General features: G+C 41.5%; 2 protein-coding genes across 5 annotated transcripts in view; one reads left to right on the forward strand and one right to left on the reverse strand.

Moving 5' to 3' along the window:
- Positions 1-19,628, forward strand: part of fbxl13 (F-box and leucine-rich repeat protein 13) — a 29,605-nt gene that overhangs the window by 5,939 nt on the left and 4,038 nt on the right. For 3 of the 4 annotated variants that reach the window (XR_008570425.1, XM_054776498.1, XM_054776500.1), the window contains 12 exons: positions 2,154-2,308; positions 2,464-2,573; positions 2,662-2,757; positions 4,570-4,665; positions 5,016-5,151; positions 14,141-14,193; positions 14,384-14,484; positions 15,157-15,286; positions 15,650-15,748; positions 17,660-17,780; positions 17,860-18,022; positions 18,097-18,216. Coding sequence is in view for 3 of the 4 variants with exons in the window: in XM_054776498.1 (XP_054632473.1) it covers positions 2,154-2,308; positions 2,464-2,573; positions 2,662-2,757; positions 4,570-4,665; positions 5,016-5,151; positions 14,141-14,193; positions 14,384-14,484; positions 15,157-15,286; positions 15,650-15,748; positions 17,660-17,780; positions 17,860-18,022; positions 18,097-18,216 (1,380 nt within the window). In the remaining variant the exon portion in view is untranslated. The remainder of the gene's footprint in view (positions 1-2,153; positions 2,309-2,463; positions 2,574-2,661; positions 2,758-4,569; positions 4,666-5,015; positions 5,152-14,140; positions 14,194-14,383; positions 14,485-15,156; positions 15,287-15,649; positions 15,749-17,659; positions 17,781-17,859; positions 18,023-18,096; positions 18,217-19,628) is intronic. The other variant, XM_054776499.1, reaches the window with a different exon arrangement.
- LOC129181369 (leucine-rich repeat-containing protein 17-like) lies at positions 5,429-15,517 on the reverse strand. The gene is made up of 7 exons (XM_054776501.1): positions 15,227-15,517; positions 13,187-13,329; positions 9,843-10,313; positions 9,207-9,421; positions 8,450-8,605; positions 6,607-6,748; positions 5,429-6,540 (listed from the first exon to the last, which is right to left on the reverse strand). The coding sequence occupies exons 2-7, from the start codon at positions 13,309-13,311 to the stop codon at positions 6,258-6,260; spliced, it is 1,392 nt and encodes a 463-aa protein (XP_054632476.1). The 5' UTR covers positions 13,312-13,329; positions 15,227-15,517; the 3' UTR covers positions 5,429-6,257.

The raw sequence follows: 19,628 nt of genomic DNA on the forward strand, positions 1-19,628 counted from the left end.
ATTTGACTTGGCAAATTAAAGCCGCCACCCTTTTGGCTCTGTCCATTCAACGGTCCACTCCAGACGTCATTGTTCTCCTCCTCCTTTTCCTCCCCCTCCTCCTCATCATCGACAGACTCTTCTTTAGAATGTTCTGAAGAGACACCAGAAGCAAGTTCATTTAGAATAAGTCCCCTCGCTGTCTGGAAATGCTCCAAGTTTTCTCCAGGAGTCAAGAAGGAGCTCTTCATTGTTTCTATAAGTCGCTTGAAATGGCTTATATCCGGAAAACTGATGCCCTCCACTGATGTGTCCTTGGTGTTCTCCTTCACTAGAAGGTCTAATGGATGTTGAAAGACAGAATCTCCATGCTGGTTCTCCTCCTGTTCATTGCTGACTGGTTCAGTCTGGTGCCACTTATCTTGTATTCCATGTCTTGCAGCATCAATGTCTTGGTTTGTGTCCAAAGGTGCTCCAGAATCAAACTGGCTGAAGGTTTGTGGATCAAGTCGCTTCACATCACTAGTACTTGAATCATCATCCTTGAGGGAATTGCTATGTGCTTCACTGTAACCTAACAACACACATATTTAGTTCCAATAGAGCAACACAAAAGTGAAACACAAGAGAGTTCTTACCGCTTTGAGGAGAAAAACAAAGGCAGGTCGACACAATAAAGCAAAGAACCCTGAAAGTCAAAGCAGTTAGCCAGACTTTTCAGCGTTAATTGTTAAGCAAAGCTAAAGCGTGCATTTATTTACCCAAACAGAACAGCCATGACAAGAAGCCTCCTGCAGCAGCAAAGTGTTTAAAACCTGCAGCTCTTTTGCATGATCTTCTTCCTTTACTCCCTCAAAACAAACACAAGCAAAAAAAAAAAAAAAAGAAGAGGAAACAAATTCCCACTGAGCTTCTTCCAGTGTCTGCAATTAGTTGATTGTAGGCAGCTGGTGCTGTGTGAAAGTCAAGCCTCATTAGCTGGCCAAAGAGAAGATGGAGTGACTCAAAGAAAGAGCTGCATAGGACATTGTCATGGCTTCAGTGTCACCCATGGCACAAAACTGCTGAACATAGTGCTGGAAAGTGTCCATCCTGTCTGCAGTCAAAATGTTGCTTTTGAGTGGTCTAAAATGCAGTTTTGCTTGTGGAAAAATATAATGTTTCATGTGATATATTTATTAGATTTGATGTTGTATACATAAGTGCTGTGCAAAGCACAGGTTTTATTAATAGTCTTGCATATTTTTGTATTTTCTTATGTATATTTATCGTTTTATACGTATTTTATACTTATTTTTGTATTTAATTTTTAAAATAAATGATAATAATCACAATAATTGTATTTGCAGTTTATGAAGATAAATGGTTAGAATCACATAAATGACAAAAAAATCCCAAATTTTATATATTTAAATAAAAAAAAATACAAAATTATTATATTATTGTTTTTTTAATTATAAGATAAAAAACAAAAATAATTGTACTCTTAATAATTACGATGAATGTATTATTTAACAATTTTGTAAATATATATATACATACCTATTTATTTATAGAAATAAATTAAACTGTACAATTATAATAATTATAATCATATTTATTAAAATGTACGTGCAATTATTGAATTTATATATATATATAAATAGATATTTATTTATGTAAATACATTCAATAATTGTACTATATTATAATAATTATAATCATATTTATTAAAATGTATGTGCGATTATTTAATTTCTAACTTATTAAGATCAATATTTCTAATCAGATTCATAGTTGAAAATAATAAAAATAAAATTGTAAATTAAGAAATATTTTTATTAAAAAAAGAATGATACATTTATAAAATAAATACAAATACAATAAATCTTATAACAACTATGTTGAAAAATAATAATTTATGAATCATGAACTAATTTTTTGTTTTATATGTTTTCTTTCTTTATTATCCACTGTAAACTATGTCGTGGAAATTAAACGGGCGATCATATTTTTAGAGTCGATCTCATGATGTTAGCAATAAATGCCTAGTTAAAATATTCATGCGTACACCAAGTGAGAAGGTCTCGGCTGTAATTCAAAGCAGAAAGTTGATCCACCCGAAAGAAAGTTCCCTGTTTTGAATGAATTATTGATGTGCTGTGTTTGTTGGCGTGGGTTGTGGGGGCGCACAGGAGCTGGAAGAGTTTCACCATGATCAGCATGACAGACGCGTCAGAGTTGGCTCACAAGATGGACGCTGCAGCGAAGCACTACGACAGGTCAAAGCAGGTGGCGGCTTTCATCGCGTGGATGCACTGGGTCAAACTCAAGGAGGAGTCGCGGGCTGGTAAGACACTGGATTTCTCACAGTGAAGAAAAACATGAAGTGTGTCCAAAACTGACTTTGCTGACAACCTTCCCTATTTTGTGACTCATTCTGTCCTCTACACATCAAAGTTTCTCTTTATTCCAACTCTTCACTCTCTTGATGTCTTCAAACAGCTGCAGTCAAAAAGCTGGCACATGTTTTTGAAGCATGCATCCTGAAACGCATCATGGCCGCGTGGAGAAGTATTGTAAGGGACTCAAGGAGGACCAAAGATTACTTTAGGGTATGAATGCATGTGGAAAATGAGCTGAATTACGAAAGTGTGTGTAGAGTGTATCAGCTAAATATGTGTGTGTGCTGTGTTTTTACAGAAGCTGCAGACGGATTCAGAGCTGGGGCGCCATCAAAGCCACATTGGAGAAGGATGCGATTGGCTCTCTGCACTGCCCACAAATATCTCGCTCAAGGTTGATGCTCTCACAGCAAACTACATTTAGGCACCTTTCCAGGCCGGCAACACACACACACACAGACACGAGAGCAGGGGTGTCCGAATTTGTGCCCTGAAGGACCCTGAGGCCACTTTATATGATATTTCTCACCTTTTGTTTACTTTAATTACATGCTAAAAATCCAAATGCCAATGTAGGTGAAAATATGCTATGCGGTTAAAGAAAAAGCCTACATCTCAGTTTCGTGTTGTAGGTGACAAAGCATACGGTTTGTAATTGTACTGATGTGAGGCCATGTAAGTGAGGCCGACCAATAATGGCCGCCAGGCCAAACTTTGTAAACCATTGGCCTTGACAATTCATTTAAGTTGGGGCAAAGTGGTGCACTGACCAACCACATCCAGCAACAGTGCTGTCATCGAACAGAATAGTCTGTTTTTTTCAATTTTGCCCATCATCCACAATCTTTATGTGAGACATGAACCCACGTCTTTCTCCTTTCTGTGCGTTCAAAGATATAGAAGCAGATAAGAAGAGACAGATCATTACTGCACGTAATGGGACACACTGCCTACAAAGCCCGATATTAAAACATCTCCAAAAACCTCCAAGGTTTTATATCCAAGCTGTGACCTTGTAGTAACAGGTACATTCAAGATAACATGTAATACTTACAGTATTTTGCCGTATTTTGGTCCTTTTAAGCATTACTGGAACGTCCTTCGTGGGCGCATTGATTTCACATAGCAACATAGAAACAAACACCTACACACGTTAACTTTTCCAAACTCAAATATAAAAACACAACAGCAGCTCCAATATGTAGCTTTACCCTTCGGTAGTCGCCTGAGGCGTTGTGAGCATAATGTGATGTGCTGCGGGCGAGTGTGTGGTGAAGCTAGTCGCTAGCCGTCTAGTAGCTAGCTAGCTGGTGTGGTGTGGCAAGGTGTTAATGTGCCAGTAAGGTAGTTTGATCGCCGTAACAGTGTTAATAATAATAATAACATTGTCGCTGTAGCTTGGTTAATATGCACATCACATTATATGCAAATGAAGCATTGTTGGTACTTTATGGAGTTTTTTTCAGAAGGCTTTATAGGGGGAATAAGTGTCTGTGCAGTGCAGTAATGAGCTGTCTCTTATTATCTGTTTTCATATCTTTAGAACGCACGCACAGAAAAGAGAAAGACGTGTTCATGTCTCACATAAGGATTGTGGATGACTGGCAAAATTTTAAAAAAGTGCAGTTTTCCTTTAAAGTGCAATGTTGCAATATGTAGAATTCTTCATTCTGGGGCGTGGTCACAGTTATTTAGTTGCGGTTTGTAAACCCTAACACACACACACACACACACACACAGACACAGTGAGCTTACAAGTATCAGGGGCTTTTGGTTTATAGGTTTATTTATGAGTGTGTTATTTTTGTACTTATTTAGCTCAAACTGTAACAATGAAACCCTTGTTTGTTTTGGTTTCACATTTTTTGGCAAAGGGGAGCGTGCGGTGATTTTGAGTTTTGTTTACTTCTTAGCAAGTCAGTTTTATTATGTTTGGTCATTGTTAAGTGTTGTATGTGTGGAAGGCAAACCCTGTCAGCTTTGTAAAGTAATGCCCATTTAGGTGTTTACAGTACCGTATGCAATAATAATAATAGTCATGAGGTATTCATTTAACAAAATGTTTATTCATTGATTGTAATTTGCCATGTTGTAAACTGCACTGTATCACACTGAGAGCTACTTCTATTATTTTGCTTACCATCTTAGCATATATTCAATCTCTAGGAATAATATATTATATGAATACTTGGTTTTGTTCCCCCAGATCTTCCAGTATCTGGAAATAAGAGACCTGCTGAGCTGTGCTGAAGTGTGCTGCAGTTGGAAGACTCTTATCCACTCAAGCTCTCTTTGGAGTAAGGTCTGTTTTTGCACATTTACATGCAGAATCTCACAAAAGGAAGTACAGCCCTCACATTTCAGTGGCTATTTTATCTTCTCCAAGGACAATATTAAACAAGATATACAAGATATACGTTGTGTCTTTCCTCCAGTCAAGCATGGTGGTGGTAGGGCCATTGCGTGGGGCTGCACGAGTGCCACCGGCACTAGGGAGTTGCGGTTCATTGATTCCAAGTTTAATTTTGATAGTATTGTCCCTGAAGAAGGTACACTGTCATACAATGGTTGCTGAAATGTGAGAGATGGACTCACTTTTGTGACACACTGGATGATATGCTATACAATATTCCGAATGGGCTACTTTGTTAGGTCAATGTGTCAATGTTCAAAGACTGGATAACGGACAACACCATGAATGAGGTCATGCAGAATTTCCGCCCGTTTGTGATCCATCTGAACCTGCGCGGCTGCAACTCCTTAGAATGGTCCAGTTTGCAATATATCGGTAAGTATATTCCAAATCATTGATGGTTTACTCTCCAAGCGTAAGGGAGTGCACATCATGTAACTCCTTGCCGTAGTGGCCATAACTTTAGGTACACCTGCATAATCTAATGAGGTCCAATACAAGAACTGTATCAAAATTAGTTTTGAAGGAGGTTTTTAATGTAACAATATGTTTATTATTGTGGTTTGTAGTGAGGAGCAGTTTCTAATATTTGCCCCCTCTTATGCAGCTAAATACATAACCAAGAATATTAATGCCACAATTTGAAGTAGTATCATACTCGACTCTATTATTTATGATGTGAAGAAATTATTATTCTACTTGAGTGTGTTGAGTACCTAGAAAAATGCTATATACTTGTGATTCAATGTTTTCACATAAAATTAAAATAATACAGAGAAAGACATTAATATTATTGTATTTTTTTTATTTTTATACTGGATGCCATTAAATTTTATTTGCTTGTGCATATAAAAAAAAGTGCAACAGTGACTTTAATATTTTCCTACACAATTGTATTTTGTCAGTTTTAACACAAAAATATTATGCTAATGTTAGATAGAGATATATAAGATGTTAGGTTCACCTACTGGCCGCATGGTGGCCTAGTGGTGAACATGTTGGCCACAGCCAGGAGATTGGGAAGATCTGGGTTCAAATCTCCGTTGCGCATTTCTGTGTGGAGTTTGCTTGTTCTCTCCATGCGTGGGTATTCCGGTTTCCTCCCACATTCCAAAAACATTTGGCGACTCCAAAATTGTCCATAGGTATGAATGTGACAGTGAATGGTTGTTTGTCTAAATGTGCCCTGCGATTGGCTGGCAACCAGACTCTTCCAGCATACCCGCAACCCTAGTGAGGATGAGCGGCACAGAAGAGGGATGGAGGTTCATCTATGAGTGTATTTTGTAATATATTTAATATATTTTTGGATTCTCTTCAGTGAAAAGAGTAGATATATTTTGGATTCCACATAAGAGTACACTGCACACAAAGGTAGATTCTTCATCTGATACAGACTATTTGACAATATGGAAAGAAAACAGAAGAGTGGAACGTTTTAAACAAAACCTATTTAAAGCCAGAGTTGAAGTCTTTTGGACTCAAGACAGTCTAATAATCTGATACTTCTGGGGCCGCCTCAAGTGGCTGGGCTCCACTTCCTCCTCCAGCTCTCCCTGCACTTCCAGGGACGTGCTCCAGAGCAGAGCGTCCTCTTGGGCTTCGTCCCGCTGACTCTCTTGCTTGTTTCTGGGACATTCTCTGTGGTAGGAGCGCACGTATTCCTCCACGCTCTCGCCAGTGTGTTCGGGAGGGGAGCGACACAGCAGGCCCGTGTGCTTCACCCCAGGGTGCAGACGCAGCCAATACACCATGTAGTGGATGCTGCAAAGTGCACTTGATGAGTGATAGTGTACTTGAAAGAGTACATATGTCTCATGAGGAGCCCACCTGTAGTCACACACCCACGGGTTTCCCCCTAGCTTCAGTTTTGACAGGAAGTAGAGGTCTTCTAGAACCCCGTACTGGATGAAATGCAGGCTGTTTCCAGACAGGTCCAACTCTTGAAGGTGTAAGAGCCCGACCAGGGACGCTGGAGAAGTGCACAGCATGTTTAAGCAGCTCCTTACAGTACTATGAGCAGAGTGACTAATACTCTCGGCGCCTTCATATTTATAAAGAGAGATAATCATGTAACACACAAGCTCTAAAACTGGAAAATGAGAAACAGAAGTTCCTAGCAGATGTAAAGCAACCCCCCCAGGGTCCTCCCCCCAAAAAACAACCTTTGGCTGCTCCTTTTGTCTACCAGCCAAAGAAAAACACAATAACATTTTTCTGTCATCCTGCATAAAGCACTTGCTGCAATATTGACTCCATTGCTATAGTAACACATTTGAATGCCCTTTATTATGCAAAAGTGACTTTTTAATGATGTTGCAACAGTAATGTGTGTCACTGGAGCCTGTTTATGAGCACCAAACATGAAATCTGTCATCTACCTCACTTGTTTGCTCCAGTTTTGAGAGAAGAGGCACGCTTGCTTTTGAAGGACAAGCTTTCTTCCTCATGGACATGATAACACTTCTGACCTGCCTCGAGCAAGATGAGCCTGCCCCATGTATAAGCCCACCGCTTCAAGAAAAACAGCTTTGTAAAAAAGAAAAATTAAGAAAATCAGGCTTCGCTACATATCTGAAAATAAAGCCCGGAGCTCTGTAAACTATCCGTCAGTCACCTACAGCCGTGAATTCTCAACTGATGGGTTGTCACAGAGCCGTTTTCAGTGGGTCGCCGGTCATGCCGAAAAGAAATTATGTCATGACCCGATGTCCATGAACCCGCGTCTGCTATTTGCTTACTACACCACCACGAGGTGCGTGCCATGTTTATGGGTGACTTGGCCCAGCTTGAGCAGAAGTGGAAGGACATCGAGTGTGAAATTAACGTGCCGTCTGTCCGACACACTGCTAGATTGCCTTTATATCTGTTGGAGAAGAGCACGCTATAAAGAGATGAGCGTCTCACGGCTCCAGCTCACGCTGGAATTTTGCCCACAATGAAGACTCGCAGGTACAGCTTTATGCCCAGTTAGACCTATTAATCCCGGCAAACGGGTGGTCTACAGAAAAAATGGACCTCCTTAAAAAAGTTACACTTGTTTGTTTTGAATTGTACTTCTTGCTTATATGAGAAGTTGCCCTCTACAAAGTTGTTGTAAACAGGTCCTTTAAATATAAGAAGTTTTAATTAAAAATTTCCGCAATTTGAGTTGCCGCTTGTCATTGAGGGGCGATGGTGGGTCCCGCAGCCAAACCAGCTGAGAACCACTGAGCTACAGACACGGGAGCTGGAAGTTTGGTCATCTTGTTTTTCTTCAGCAAATAGGCTAACCTAGCATGATGTTGCACTTAAAATGTGAGTGTAATGTTAGCACTGTAGCTCACATAGCTATGCTAGTGTTGCCGACGTTCGTTTCCTCGTCTCATTCCTTAATGTTTTGTTGTTGTATGCGATGTATGGCATCTATAGTGTGACATAATACAGTTACAGTGTACAGTATATGTAAAAAATGGATAAAGTGCACAATAGCGCTTCTTGGAGACACACACACTGTCAGAGCAAGGCACACAGCTCTAGCATTAAAGCTACAGAGACACAAAAAATATTTAATTAAATTACAACAAGGCTGGATTTTAGGCAAGACACTTCCAATACACTATTGTGGGCCATCTGAGACTTATTTTAAATTGTTGAAAAATGGTATCATATGGGACATTTGAAGGTTCAATACCTGTGTCAATGTGCTCCATGTTGTTATGGCTGATATTCAAGGTTTTCAGACTCTTTGCTCCTTGGAAATTTTTGGCTTTGAGGTGACGGATGGAGTTGTGGGACAGGTCGATGTGGACTACATCGTCAGGAATGCCAGCAGGCACCTCCGTTAGGCCTAAAAATAAAAGGGGTTTGCTTAAATCATCTGGTTAAGAGTACATATTTGCCATATAAAGTGACACATCTGAGGTCCAACACAATCCATTCAAGCAAACTCGTCAAATTCTGATATGTTTGAATTTAGGAACACTTTTTCACATGGGAAATAATGGAAATACTGTCGAACTAATCTGGAGGTGAACCATATTAACGTATTATCTTCCTATTAAGACTAAATCCAGTTTACTTTTCATGATTATTATTATTGTCAAGTTAACCTTATATTTGGCCGAGCAGCACCTTAAAACATAACACACTTTTGGAGTTCAAATGTATTTTACTTGAAGTCTTGCTGAGGAGCGGGGATATTGAATTTGAAAGTTTCCACTGTTTTCATTCAACACACATTCCAAAGCAGTCGCTCAATATCCTTTGAGGACAACAAGTTCAATACCTCCAGTCATGCGTCAGTAGGATCCAATCATACAACACTTTTCTGACGGTGCTTTGCCCCCTTTTCATTGCGTCAGAAACATCTGTGCTGCATTTTTCCGAGCCTAGTGAGGTGCCCATTCATCACAGTGACTGATGGAAATGAAAGCTGATAACAGACTTGCCTCTGTTACTGCAGTCCATGCGTACTTGAGGGAAGTAGTAAGTGTGGCAGGATGTGGTGGCGTCTGGTTTGCTTTGAAATGGACTGGGCTCGCCGGGGTTTGCGGGATCAGTCTGGTCGCCCTGCGGCCGGCCCGTTGGATCTGATTCCTTGCACAGCAACTCGGGGTCAACCCGCTTCAGCTTCTTCCCTTTAAGCCAGATGGGCTCTGCGCACCTTTTAAAAAAAAAAAAAAGTTGTACACGAGATGCTGGTAATTTTAAATAATTTTTTCTTGTTAACTTAAATAGAAGGCGGTACGTTGGCGCTATCTGCAGGGGATACAGGGTGCTGCAGCTATGAATCCAGCACAAGTCAATTCACTCAACATTTTCCGGCAGGAAGATGCTTTGACAAGGCAGATGTTGTGTAACTTGTAATACAAGTATACTGTATGTCTTTAGTTGTTTCTTAATGTGTAAAACTTCATTTAAAATTGCGTTTAATATCTGTGAGAGACATATAATAGAGTTTAGAGTATCAAATGTGGGCATCTTTAGAGCTTTTTATGGGTGTGTCTATTTGTGTTTTTTTCGCCATTCGCATGGCACAGAAAAACAATGTCTTGTAAAAGGGATTATTAAACAGGAAGACTCACCTGGCATGATTCCCGAGATGGCGGTTGCTTGGGACCTGAAGGGTCTGTATGAGACTGTCCAACGGACAGCGACAATTCCACGGATTATCATACAAGCGCAGGTAGCGTAGGTTTGGCATGGGTATGAGGGCTTCCTCGCTAAGTGAAGTCAAGCGGTTATGTTGCAGCAGCAGCGTTGTAAGTCGAGTCAGACCCTGGAAGGCCTCCTCCTCCACCAATGAGATGTGATTCTGTTGCAAGTCCAGACTGGTCAGACTCTCGTAGCCAGAAAAAGCCTCATTGCGAAGGACTTTGATTCTGTTACGGGCTAGGAGCAGGAACTTGGGTGCTTTGGACCAGGTCTGTGGGGTGGGGATGGAAGTGAGGCGTCGGTCCTGGCAGTCCACAAAGACACCTCCGGACCCTGATGATTCTGAGCAGTTGGCTGGTCTAGGGGAATCGGATCTGCTGTGACGGCCAGCACCTCTCACCCTGAGGGTTTTGAACACATGATAAAAAACGTGACACCAAAGAAGAACAGAAAACGCAGTAATATGCCTGCCAGGCCAGTAGAGGGCGATAGCAGACGTGATGCACCAACTGCATGTCCTCTTGGATCTTTGGCATATGTCACTTAAGAATTTGAGTAATGTGGGGCACAGTAGTGATGCAGTACATACAATATACACTTTGCTGGAGGCGCTGAGGTATGCTATTGTTGTTTTTGTTGTGACCTACTTGGACATGCCCAGACTTAACATGTATGCACCTTATCCAAACAAAAAGAAAAAGTCCACTTTGAGGCCCAACATTTTTCGGCCAACCAAGGTGCTGTTGTCATGTACATATCTTTGTAAAAGCGAGTACAGCCTTCACATTTCAGTACATCTTGTATAGCGGGGCAGATTCACTATCCACTGAAGATGACACAAGACACAGCCATTATTGTTGACATAGCTCGCAACACATTTGAGTGACAACTCTGGGGTTGCACAAGTGCTACCAGCACTGGGGACCTGTGGTTCCAGCATGTACTGTGGCAATGTGAAGCAGAGTGCGATACCCTCCCTTGAGAAACTGGGCCACATGGTAGTTTTCCAACCTGATAACGAGCCCAAATGCTAGATAACAAAAGGTGCACACGCTAAATAAAAGGGAGGTGAAATCTCACAAGATTAAAACGTGACAATATTTCTTGTTTGGAGAAAAGCTGTAGAGTGAAAACAAGGCAGCCTGAAGCCAATCAGACTGAACTAAGGCATCGCTACTATGAATGATAATACACTAATATGGAAGTGGAGGTGTTCAAGGCATTATTGGAAGCGAAGCAAAGTGTTTTAGGCACACCTTGCAATCCAACGTACCTTGGTGTTCCCAGTGTCCGCATCAGCGAGTGACATGTGGCTGTTGTTTCCATTGGAGTTAACAGCTGCTTGCTAATTGTTATGTCCAAGCAGAAGCTGCAGTAATTCTACATTTGATCAATTTTACATAAATATTTGTCAGATCCACCCATGTTTTTCAGACTTATCTGCACCCTTTATCACCAAGCGGTTCTATTGATGCTCATTGTATTTAGCTCAGCGCCAACTTTCAGGTACCGGTGATTACTGCTTCCGTTTCATAACACACTTCACACATAGAAGAGATCCATGTAACAATTAGTGACACGGGTGCTATATTTAGCGAGTAAGGGTGCGCATATAAGTGTTTCTGGCGTCATGCATTTATTCGGTAATTAAATGCAAGCCATCAACAAAAGGTGAAGAATCCACCAAGCAGGCAAGTGGGAGTGAGCTCTATCTCCGCAACGCCGTGCAATGCGCGTCTGAAAGCTGTAAAAATCCTTCCATACTGTAACTCAGCCCCTGACCAACAGAGCCAAGAAGGTAGAGCTTGGACACAATCCTCCACAGCCTTGCTGCCCCTGGTGAAACACACATGGGTGTCAAAAGTGTGGTGGAAGGGCCATCTGTGGAACGTGCCTCATTGCAGAATAGCAGAAAGAAAATAAACAAAAACCCAGGAAAAGTGGAAAAATGGAACAAAAAGGCATAATGTAACTAGGAAAAGATCAAATGTTGATACTAATAACTAATAAAAAAACAAAGATTTTTCTTTAAATGAATATGTACTGTATGTTGTTTTTTTTTTATTATAAATGTCTTTTTTAAAATAATAAATATCAAAGGACTGCTCGACAGCCCTGACGTAAATGGACAAAGACAAGTAGATAAGAGAAAAACAGTGAGCTGTATTATTATTATTATTATTATTATTATTATTTACTATTATACAGTATATTATCATAACAGTGGTTTATTTGGTCTCGAAACATTTTGACAAAAATATCTTGCGTTCATTTGTGGTACAATAAACATTTCAAAACACACCTGCGTTGTTTTTGACTCGGTGAAATTTAAAAGTTTGTACAGTCAGACTTTTTTTCATTGCACTTTTCTTAAAATTGTAATAATAATGTTAAAATCTCATACCGTCTCGTTCTTGTGGATGCAGTCTCGTGCATCATGTCGTCTCGTGAGTTGTGTGTCCCGTGACACCACTACTAAATACAATAGATCTCCATTTGCCACGGGGGTTATGGCAAAAAAACAAGTACAGTAATCCCTCGTTAATTGGTCCCAGACCTGACCGCGATAAGTGAAGTTTTCTGAAGTAGGATTCCTTATTTATAAATCAAATGTGTCTTTAGTTAGAGCATAGAAAGCCTGTTTACTGCATACGTTTTTGAATATTACTGTATTAGAGACCTCCAGACATGAAATAACACCCCTGTAGTCACCTTTACACTCATATTACCCAATATAGTATATATAATCAGAGAAAATAAGCCATTTAAGACATAACTAAGACTAGTGTTCGTGTGTGTTTCAATAAATGTCTTCCGGACGTGAGGCAGGAAGTGACGTCGGGAATTCAGAGTTGAGTTTAGTTGGCATAAGTACGGCCACAACAGTAGCGTGTTATTATGATGAGGAATTTTTTAAAGTTTAAAATGAAGAGGTACGCAGCACTAATGAAAGATAATGAAAGATGATCGATGAACAGATGTAAAACTGTTGTGGCACTTTGTGGACAGACTGCACATGTTCACCGTCGGGTGTACTTGCGTAAGATATTTAGACAATAGTGGCTATGTGTTGACTCATTTTCGGTGGATAGTAAAGCTATTCTGCTATACAAGCTGTACACTGATTACTCTACAGTATAACAAGGTTACTTTCTATAGTGCTGTCCCTTGAGAAGATATACTGCAAACATGAACATGCTTGCTGAAATGTGATGTTTGGACTAACTTTTCCGAGATACTGCATATGAATAATTCTCTCCAAGTGCATGCCCACCTGTCCCGTGCCAGCTTGTGTCTTGCTCCTCTGAGTCCGCGTCCCTTTCCCGCTCTTTTCATCTCCGCGGATGGGAGCAGCAGCAGGAGCAAGGAGGCATAGACTAAAGAGGAGCTCACACGCATGCTGAAGTCTCTGACGGCCTGTGGAATCAACAAGAGTTTTGGATAGAATTATGACGAGGGTAGGTTTTGAAATAGAAGCAAAAATGAGTCAAAGGGCAACTGTTAGTAATCATTGATGGACTACAGCTGCCTTCACCGTGGAAGAAGTGTGATGCAGTGTGTTACATAAGAGGCAGGAGCCATCCAGAGATGTATTTATAGAGTTTCATTAACAATGCAGGGTAGTCTCACACGTATAGTGACTTACAACTCTAAATGTTGCCACATGTTGACCATATGTATAGTATATATCGTGACACAGAAAAAAGCTATAGCGAGCTTCCACTCTTCTGGGAGGACTTTCTATGAGATTTTTAAGGCAATGGATTTACACACTACTGTAAATCATTCATGCTGGAAAAGAAAAGGGCCTTTCCCCAAACTGTTCCCACAAAAACTTGCTGAAATCGTATGACTAATGGTTGACTAACTGATCAGTTAAGAGGTGTGTCTCGATACTTTTGCTGTACACTGACTACTCTGAATTGCATCGGAGTTTCATTTCTATCGTATTGTCACTTGAGAAGGTAGAATGAAGTGTTTTTTGGAGTATATCTGTGAAGAACTGCCATGCCTAATGTTTGATTGGCTTGGGGTCATATTCTTTCACACTAAACTCCTCCAAGCCATGCCTTTATGGACCTTCCACAAAAAAGGCCTTCCCATGCTGGAAACATAAAATTGTCGAAAAGGTCTCACTAGGACAAAAAAACCCACCAACCCAGTATTCTCAATAAAAAAAAACTACCAGCATAGTTCTTTACTAACTTGCATGGCCTTTTTATTCCAGGCGAATGCAGGAATCTCCAAGAGCTCAACGTGTCAGAGTGTTTTAATATCACTGTAAGTCAGATATTGTTTATCTTGCTAATTTGCTGAATTATTAAGAGATTGAGCTCTCAAGATGACGACGTGATATCATTTGGAACGACAGCTGTTGTTTTGATCTAGTGATTCACATGCAGTGGTCACAGCTGTCTTTCAGACACACAACATGTATAAAATGTTAAATCAGTTGTGTGTTCTTTGACAGGACGACATGATTCAGTCAATAGTGGAGGGCTGCAACTACCTGCTCTACTTGAACATTTCCAGCACTCTTTTGACAGACCTCAGCCTCAAGGAACTGTCCAGGTAAACAATCTAATCCCTTTTTAGTCGCTGGAACCTTGCCTTTCACTTCCCAAAATTACCCTCTTGATGCTTTTTTTCCAAACGTGGAGCCCAGCTCTGGCGTTTCACGTGTGAGAACAGCTCGAGTCGCTGCCAATGTGAAGATTTAGAGGAACAGATGTGGCGCTCCCTAAAGCATGGTCGCAAAAGCCGGCGTCATTACACTGTTGATAGATTTATGCAAATATTCTAGCTGATTCTCAAAACGGTTCCCACAATGTTGGATGCACACAATTGTCTAAAAGGGGTGTTTGTCCCCCACATCCTGATAGACGAATGGATTGGTTAGAGCTGTGTCTCAATAATTTTGTATTTGTAATGAAGAACTATTAGTATTACCACAACTATAAACTATATCTTGTAATCACATTTCAGCAAGCATTTGTACTACTACATCCTCTTGAGGGACTACAGAAATGAAATTTGGATATAACTTAAGAGTAGTCAGTGTAAAGCTTGTATAGCAGCATAGATTTACTGCTCTGCTTCAGAATGTCACAGTATATGTTGGAATTCATGTTTCCCCTCAATGAACCGCAGCTCCACAGTGCCGGCAGTGCTCATGTAGCCCCAGACAATAACCCAACCAACACAGTCTGTCATTCTACTGCACTAATTATTGTTTTCGAACAGAAACTGTATCAACCTTCAGTATCTGAGTGTGGCCTACTGCCGCAAACTGACAGATGAAGGTTTCCAGTACCTGAGCGAAGGAAATGGTTGTCACAGTCTCATCCACTTGGACCTGTCCGGCTGCACCCAGGTCAGTTTTAAGGCTCCAGTTTTACAGTCCTCCTCAGTGGAAAATCCAAAAGCTCTGTTTGCACGTGTCCCCTCCTGTTTCTGGCCGCACTCGAAATGAGCTAAGACCTGAAAAGGAGGGAGAAGAGAGAGAAAGTGGGAAGGAGGGTCTGTTGAGTAAGCCCCCCAGGCTGACCCTCCATGTGCTCACGACAACACATTCACCAAAGAAGAGAGAGGTGGGGGTTAATGTGCATTAGCTTGCTTCCAGATGTACGCTTTCATTTTATGGGGCCTTGAAAGTGTGAGGAGCAAGGATCCAAAAAGGGATGAGTCACATTCCAATGTCGACATGTTCTCCTCCTCCTTCTTCTCTCCCCCGTAGGTGACAGTGACGGGCTTCAACTACATTTCAGACGCATGCCCTTTCCTCAAAGAGATTGTGATGAACGACTTACACATGCTGTCGGATAACTGCATCTCGGTACGTTTCATTTATGGGTCACCATACGGACAACAGTACTACTCAAATGGCCCTTTTCTCCTGCATGGTACCTACTAAGCTGCGGTGCCAAGTGTGCCCAACAGATACCATATGGTTGACGTAAATCACTGCTGGTCTCTAAATTGTAACGTTTGCGGATACAAGGCAAGAAATAACAAAAAGAAACTGGTAAAATTGACTATGTGGTATTATACTCAACAAGTCTCCACTTTTCTGCAGCAGTCTGTTTTCTTGCTGCCCTTTGTCTCCTCTTGGATAAAATGTATGAATAGCTAAAAGAACCTTGTTCTCCTTCATTGTTGTCGTTAGTATGAGTAGCTAAAAGAGGCTTGTTCTCCTTCATTGTTGTCGTTAGTATGAGTAGCTAAAAGAGGCTTGTTCTCCTTCATTGTTGTCGTTAGTTGGCGTGTCTCGTTCCAATTGATGCAGTGCATGCAATGCATTTTTGCAGTTTCTTTTAGTACTAATTTCACATAGAAGATAGGGATGGGACCGATATCGATCCAGTATCAGCATAATAATACACATATCGGAAATTGCCGATACCTGGGGAGATTTCTGATTCATGAGCCACCTCTGTGCTTTACCGTTAGCAAATGTAGCTAGAACAATATCAGCGAACATAGCTGTCTCAACACACGCTCTGCAGCCGTCCTCCTCACTCTTGCTGCGCTCGCACACACACGCACACACACTCTGCCTGATGCATTCACAACCACACAGAACAGTCAGACGTCTACACAACAGTAAACCTCCGGGTTGCTACAATATCATACTTGCCTGTGGAGAGAAGTGTATTATAACCTCAAAAATAAAATGAACTATTGTCGGTCTGTGAAGCCGTGAACGTGTCATACTGAGCGGATTTGTATTGTATTGGCAGATATCCATATTCAGGTATCAGCATCGGTGCATCTTTAATAGAAAACTGAGGCAAGTGGGGCTGGGCTGGTACTGTGCAGTGGAAAAACACCATAAATGAGCTAGACCCCTTAGTTGTCCCTGAATTTTAATTGTTCATCTTAACAAGATTTTTGGATAATTCTACAAACTGTATGTAGAGTTTGGAGAAGGCCCTTTTGTGTACCAGTGTACAAACCAAGGTCCTCAAAGGCTTGAATGATTGTGTCTGTGTATAAGGGAAATCCACCGTGCTGGGACAGGAAGGGTTACACTCACTCAATAACACCTTTGCTGTGTTTGGGTTCAGTATAAACAGCACCAACACTGAATATAGGGACAACCTCAGTGCCTTCTTGCCTATCAAAGTCGTAACAGATGCAGATGACACCTGTGTATCAAGGAATTCCACAATTCCAGCACAGGGGAATAAAAAATGCTGAATAGTCCTTTTAACACTGCTTGTATAAGCCGGCTTTTTACCGTTTTTCCCAACACAGAATGAGGTTCAACTTCAGGAGGTAATGTCGGAGCATAACAGAGGCAGGATTCCGCAATGACGGGACAAGTGGTGTGGAGTTTCACACATGACCCACACTTCTGCCCTGTTGTGTTAAAAGGTATTGTCTGACAATATTTTATACCTAACACCTGACGCTGACATCGCATCTAATTATCTGATTGCAGATGCAGTGTTACTGTGTGAAAGAGCACACTGTTGCAGCAATATCCAGCTTTGTTCTGTGTAAAAGGCAAAGGGGGATCTTCTGATGCAGCTATTTTGCACGGTTCTTGTTTGTGGGAAAGGCTAAAAAGAGAATAGTCTTCCCACCTTTGACCTCATAAATGTTCACAAATTCCCACAGATACACTCAATCATCATCGTCTTCTATTTCCACATCCTGAAGGTGTAATATTGAGGTGGCCGACTACTTTTGTCCACATGCTGTTGTGATATGACCACAAGATATTAATGTGTCACACATCCAGGCCCTGGTGACCAAATGCCACAGTCTGTCCTCCATCTCTCTGCTGGAGGCGTGTAACCTTACCGACATTGGCATCAAAGCAATCGCTGAAGTAGCCAAACTGAAGACTTTCGTCATTGAAGGTGAGAATCATTCCCTTGTTGCTCCTAGAAATGGGATGTGAGTAATGAGCCCCAGGCAAATTGTATGTCCAATCTTTAGGTAACAAGCATGCGAGCCACTTGAGCTGGAAGGCTCTGTGCTCCAGCTCGCGAGGCCTCCGCAGCCTTCACGTGGTTGACTGCCGCAAGATGACTGATGTGGGCCTCAAGTCTGTGGCCTCTCTCAGAAACCTGCAGTCCCTGGACATCTCGCTCTGTACCAAGTCTGTATCAATGATGCGCCCTGGCTGGTGAGTAAATTACGCAAGCTTAGGTTGAGATGTTTGTGTCATTTCAGAGTGACCGATAGAGGGATTTGTCACCTGGCCGACAGCTCCTCGGCATCCAAATTGCGAGATCTGAGTCTCAGTCAGTGTTCTCTGATAACTGATTCAGCTGTCAACATGATTGGATACAGGTAGAGTTGGCACAGATACATATGCTGTTTCTCAAATCCAACTTTGAAACTGCTATACTAAATACTAATGCTAAGTATTTCACATTCAGTTTCAAAGTTTACAGGTCATTAAAATAGTTGATATTCAATATTTCACAATTCCATCCAATATGGAAATAAAGATAATTACACATCATTTCTAAATAGTTCTGTACATAACCTGAATAGTATGTCAAAATAGCTACGTAGCGTTCAGGTCATACATTACACAGGTCATATATTACGTCCAGTTAGCAAAGTTTACAGATGTACAAGAAATGAAAATGATGATGCAAAAGACATTGCAACCGAAGTCAAGGCAACATAGCAGCAGCTCTATTCTGAGCTCCTCCTGGATGACCGAGCTCCTCGCTCCATCTGTTAGGGGGAGTCCAGCCACCCTACAGAGGAAACTCATTTCAGCCGCTTGTATCCGAGAGCTCGCTCTTTCGGTCACAACCCAAAGCTCATGACCATAGGTGAGGGTGGGAACATAGATGGACCGGTAAATTGAGAGCTTTGCCTTCCGGGTCAGCTCTCTCTTCACCACAACGATCCGGTACAGCGACCACATTACTGTAGATGCTGCGCGGACACATGTGTCGACCTCACGCTCCAACCTTCCCTCACTCGTGAACAAGACCCCGAGATACTTGAACTCTTCCGCAATACCTTGCTCCCAACTCGGAGGGTGGAAACCATTCTTTTCCAACTAGAACCATGGCCTCAGATTTGGAGGTACTGAGCCTCATCCCAGAATCTTCACACTCTGCTGCAAACCACCCCAGTAAACGCTGAAGATCACAGCCTGATGAGGCCATCAGGACCACAGACAAGAGATCCCAAGGCCCCCAAACTGGATCCTCCCAACACCTTGGCTGCGCCTAGAAATTTTGCCCATGAATGTTATGAACAGAGTCGGTGACAAAGGAAACTGTTTCTGGTCAACGTTGGCCTCCACCAAGCCATCAATTTTTTTTTTCCTACATAACTCGCCGCGACAAGTGAACGGATAACTTCTTAAAGATATTATAGATCTTACAACTAGTTTATCCATAATCGGAATAATAACGAAAGTTGCTTTTTGGTGTTTCGCCTGAGATGTCTGTTTACCACTTACCTTGCCGTTGAGGCGCAACAGCGAATCAGGAGGGGAGCTTAATGTCATATGACATCTTCAAAGTGACCTTTATTACGTGGGTGACACTGTCAGTCGATTGCGATCAACGTAATGGGCACCCAACTGTCCTAAGTGTGTGACAATGTAGTGCTGCCCCAACCAACTGCAATTGTTACACACTTACCAGAAAAGACGATCCCTATATTTACCCACTTCTTCCTCTTCTCTCCTTGGTAACAGTGAATTGAAACCACTCAACGGAGCATTGTTGCCA

The sequence above is a fragment of the Dunckerocampus dactyliophorus genome, chromosome 5 (assembly GCF_027744805.1).
Source record: "Dunckerocampus dactyliophorus isolate RoL2022-P2 chromosome 5, RoL_Ddac_1.1, whole genome shotgun sequence".
Taxonomy (NCBI): domain Eukaryota; kingdom Metazoa; phylum Chordata; class Actinopteri; order Syngnathiformes; family Syngnathidae; genus Dunckerocampus; species Dunckerocampus dactyliophorus.

Bases quoted from the DNA above. Each gene is read 5' to 3' on its own strand.
- LOC129181369 (XM_054776501.1), bottom strand. From the start codon at position 13,311: ATGCGTGTGAGCTCCTCTTTAGTCTATGCCTCCTTGCTCCTGCTGCTG. The intron at 9,422-9,842 runs GTGAGTCTTCCT...TTTTTTTAAAAG, and splicing joins CATCTCGGGAATCATGCCAG to GTGCGCAGAGCCCATCTGGC. The intron at 6,541-6,606 runs GTGGGCTCCTCA...TGCACTTTGCAG, and splicing joins CCGTGGGTGTGTGACTACAG to CATCCACTACATGGTGTATT.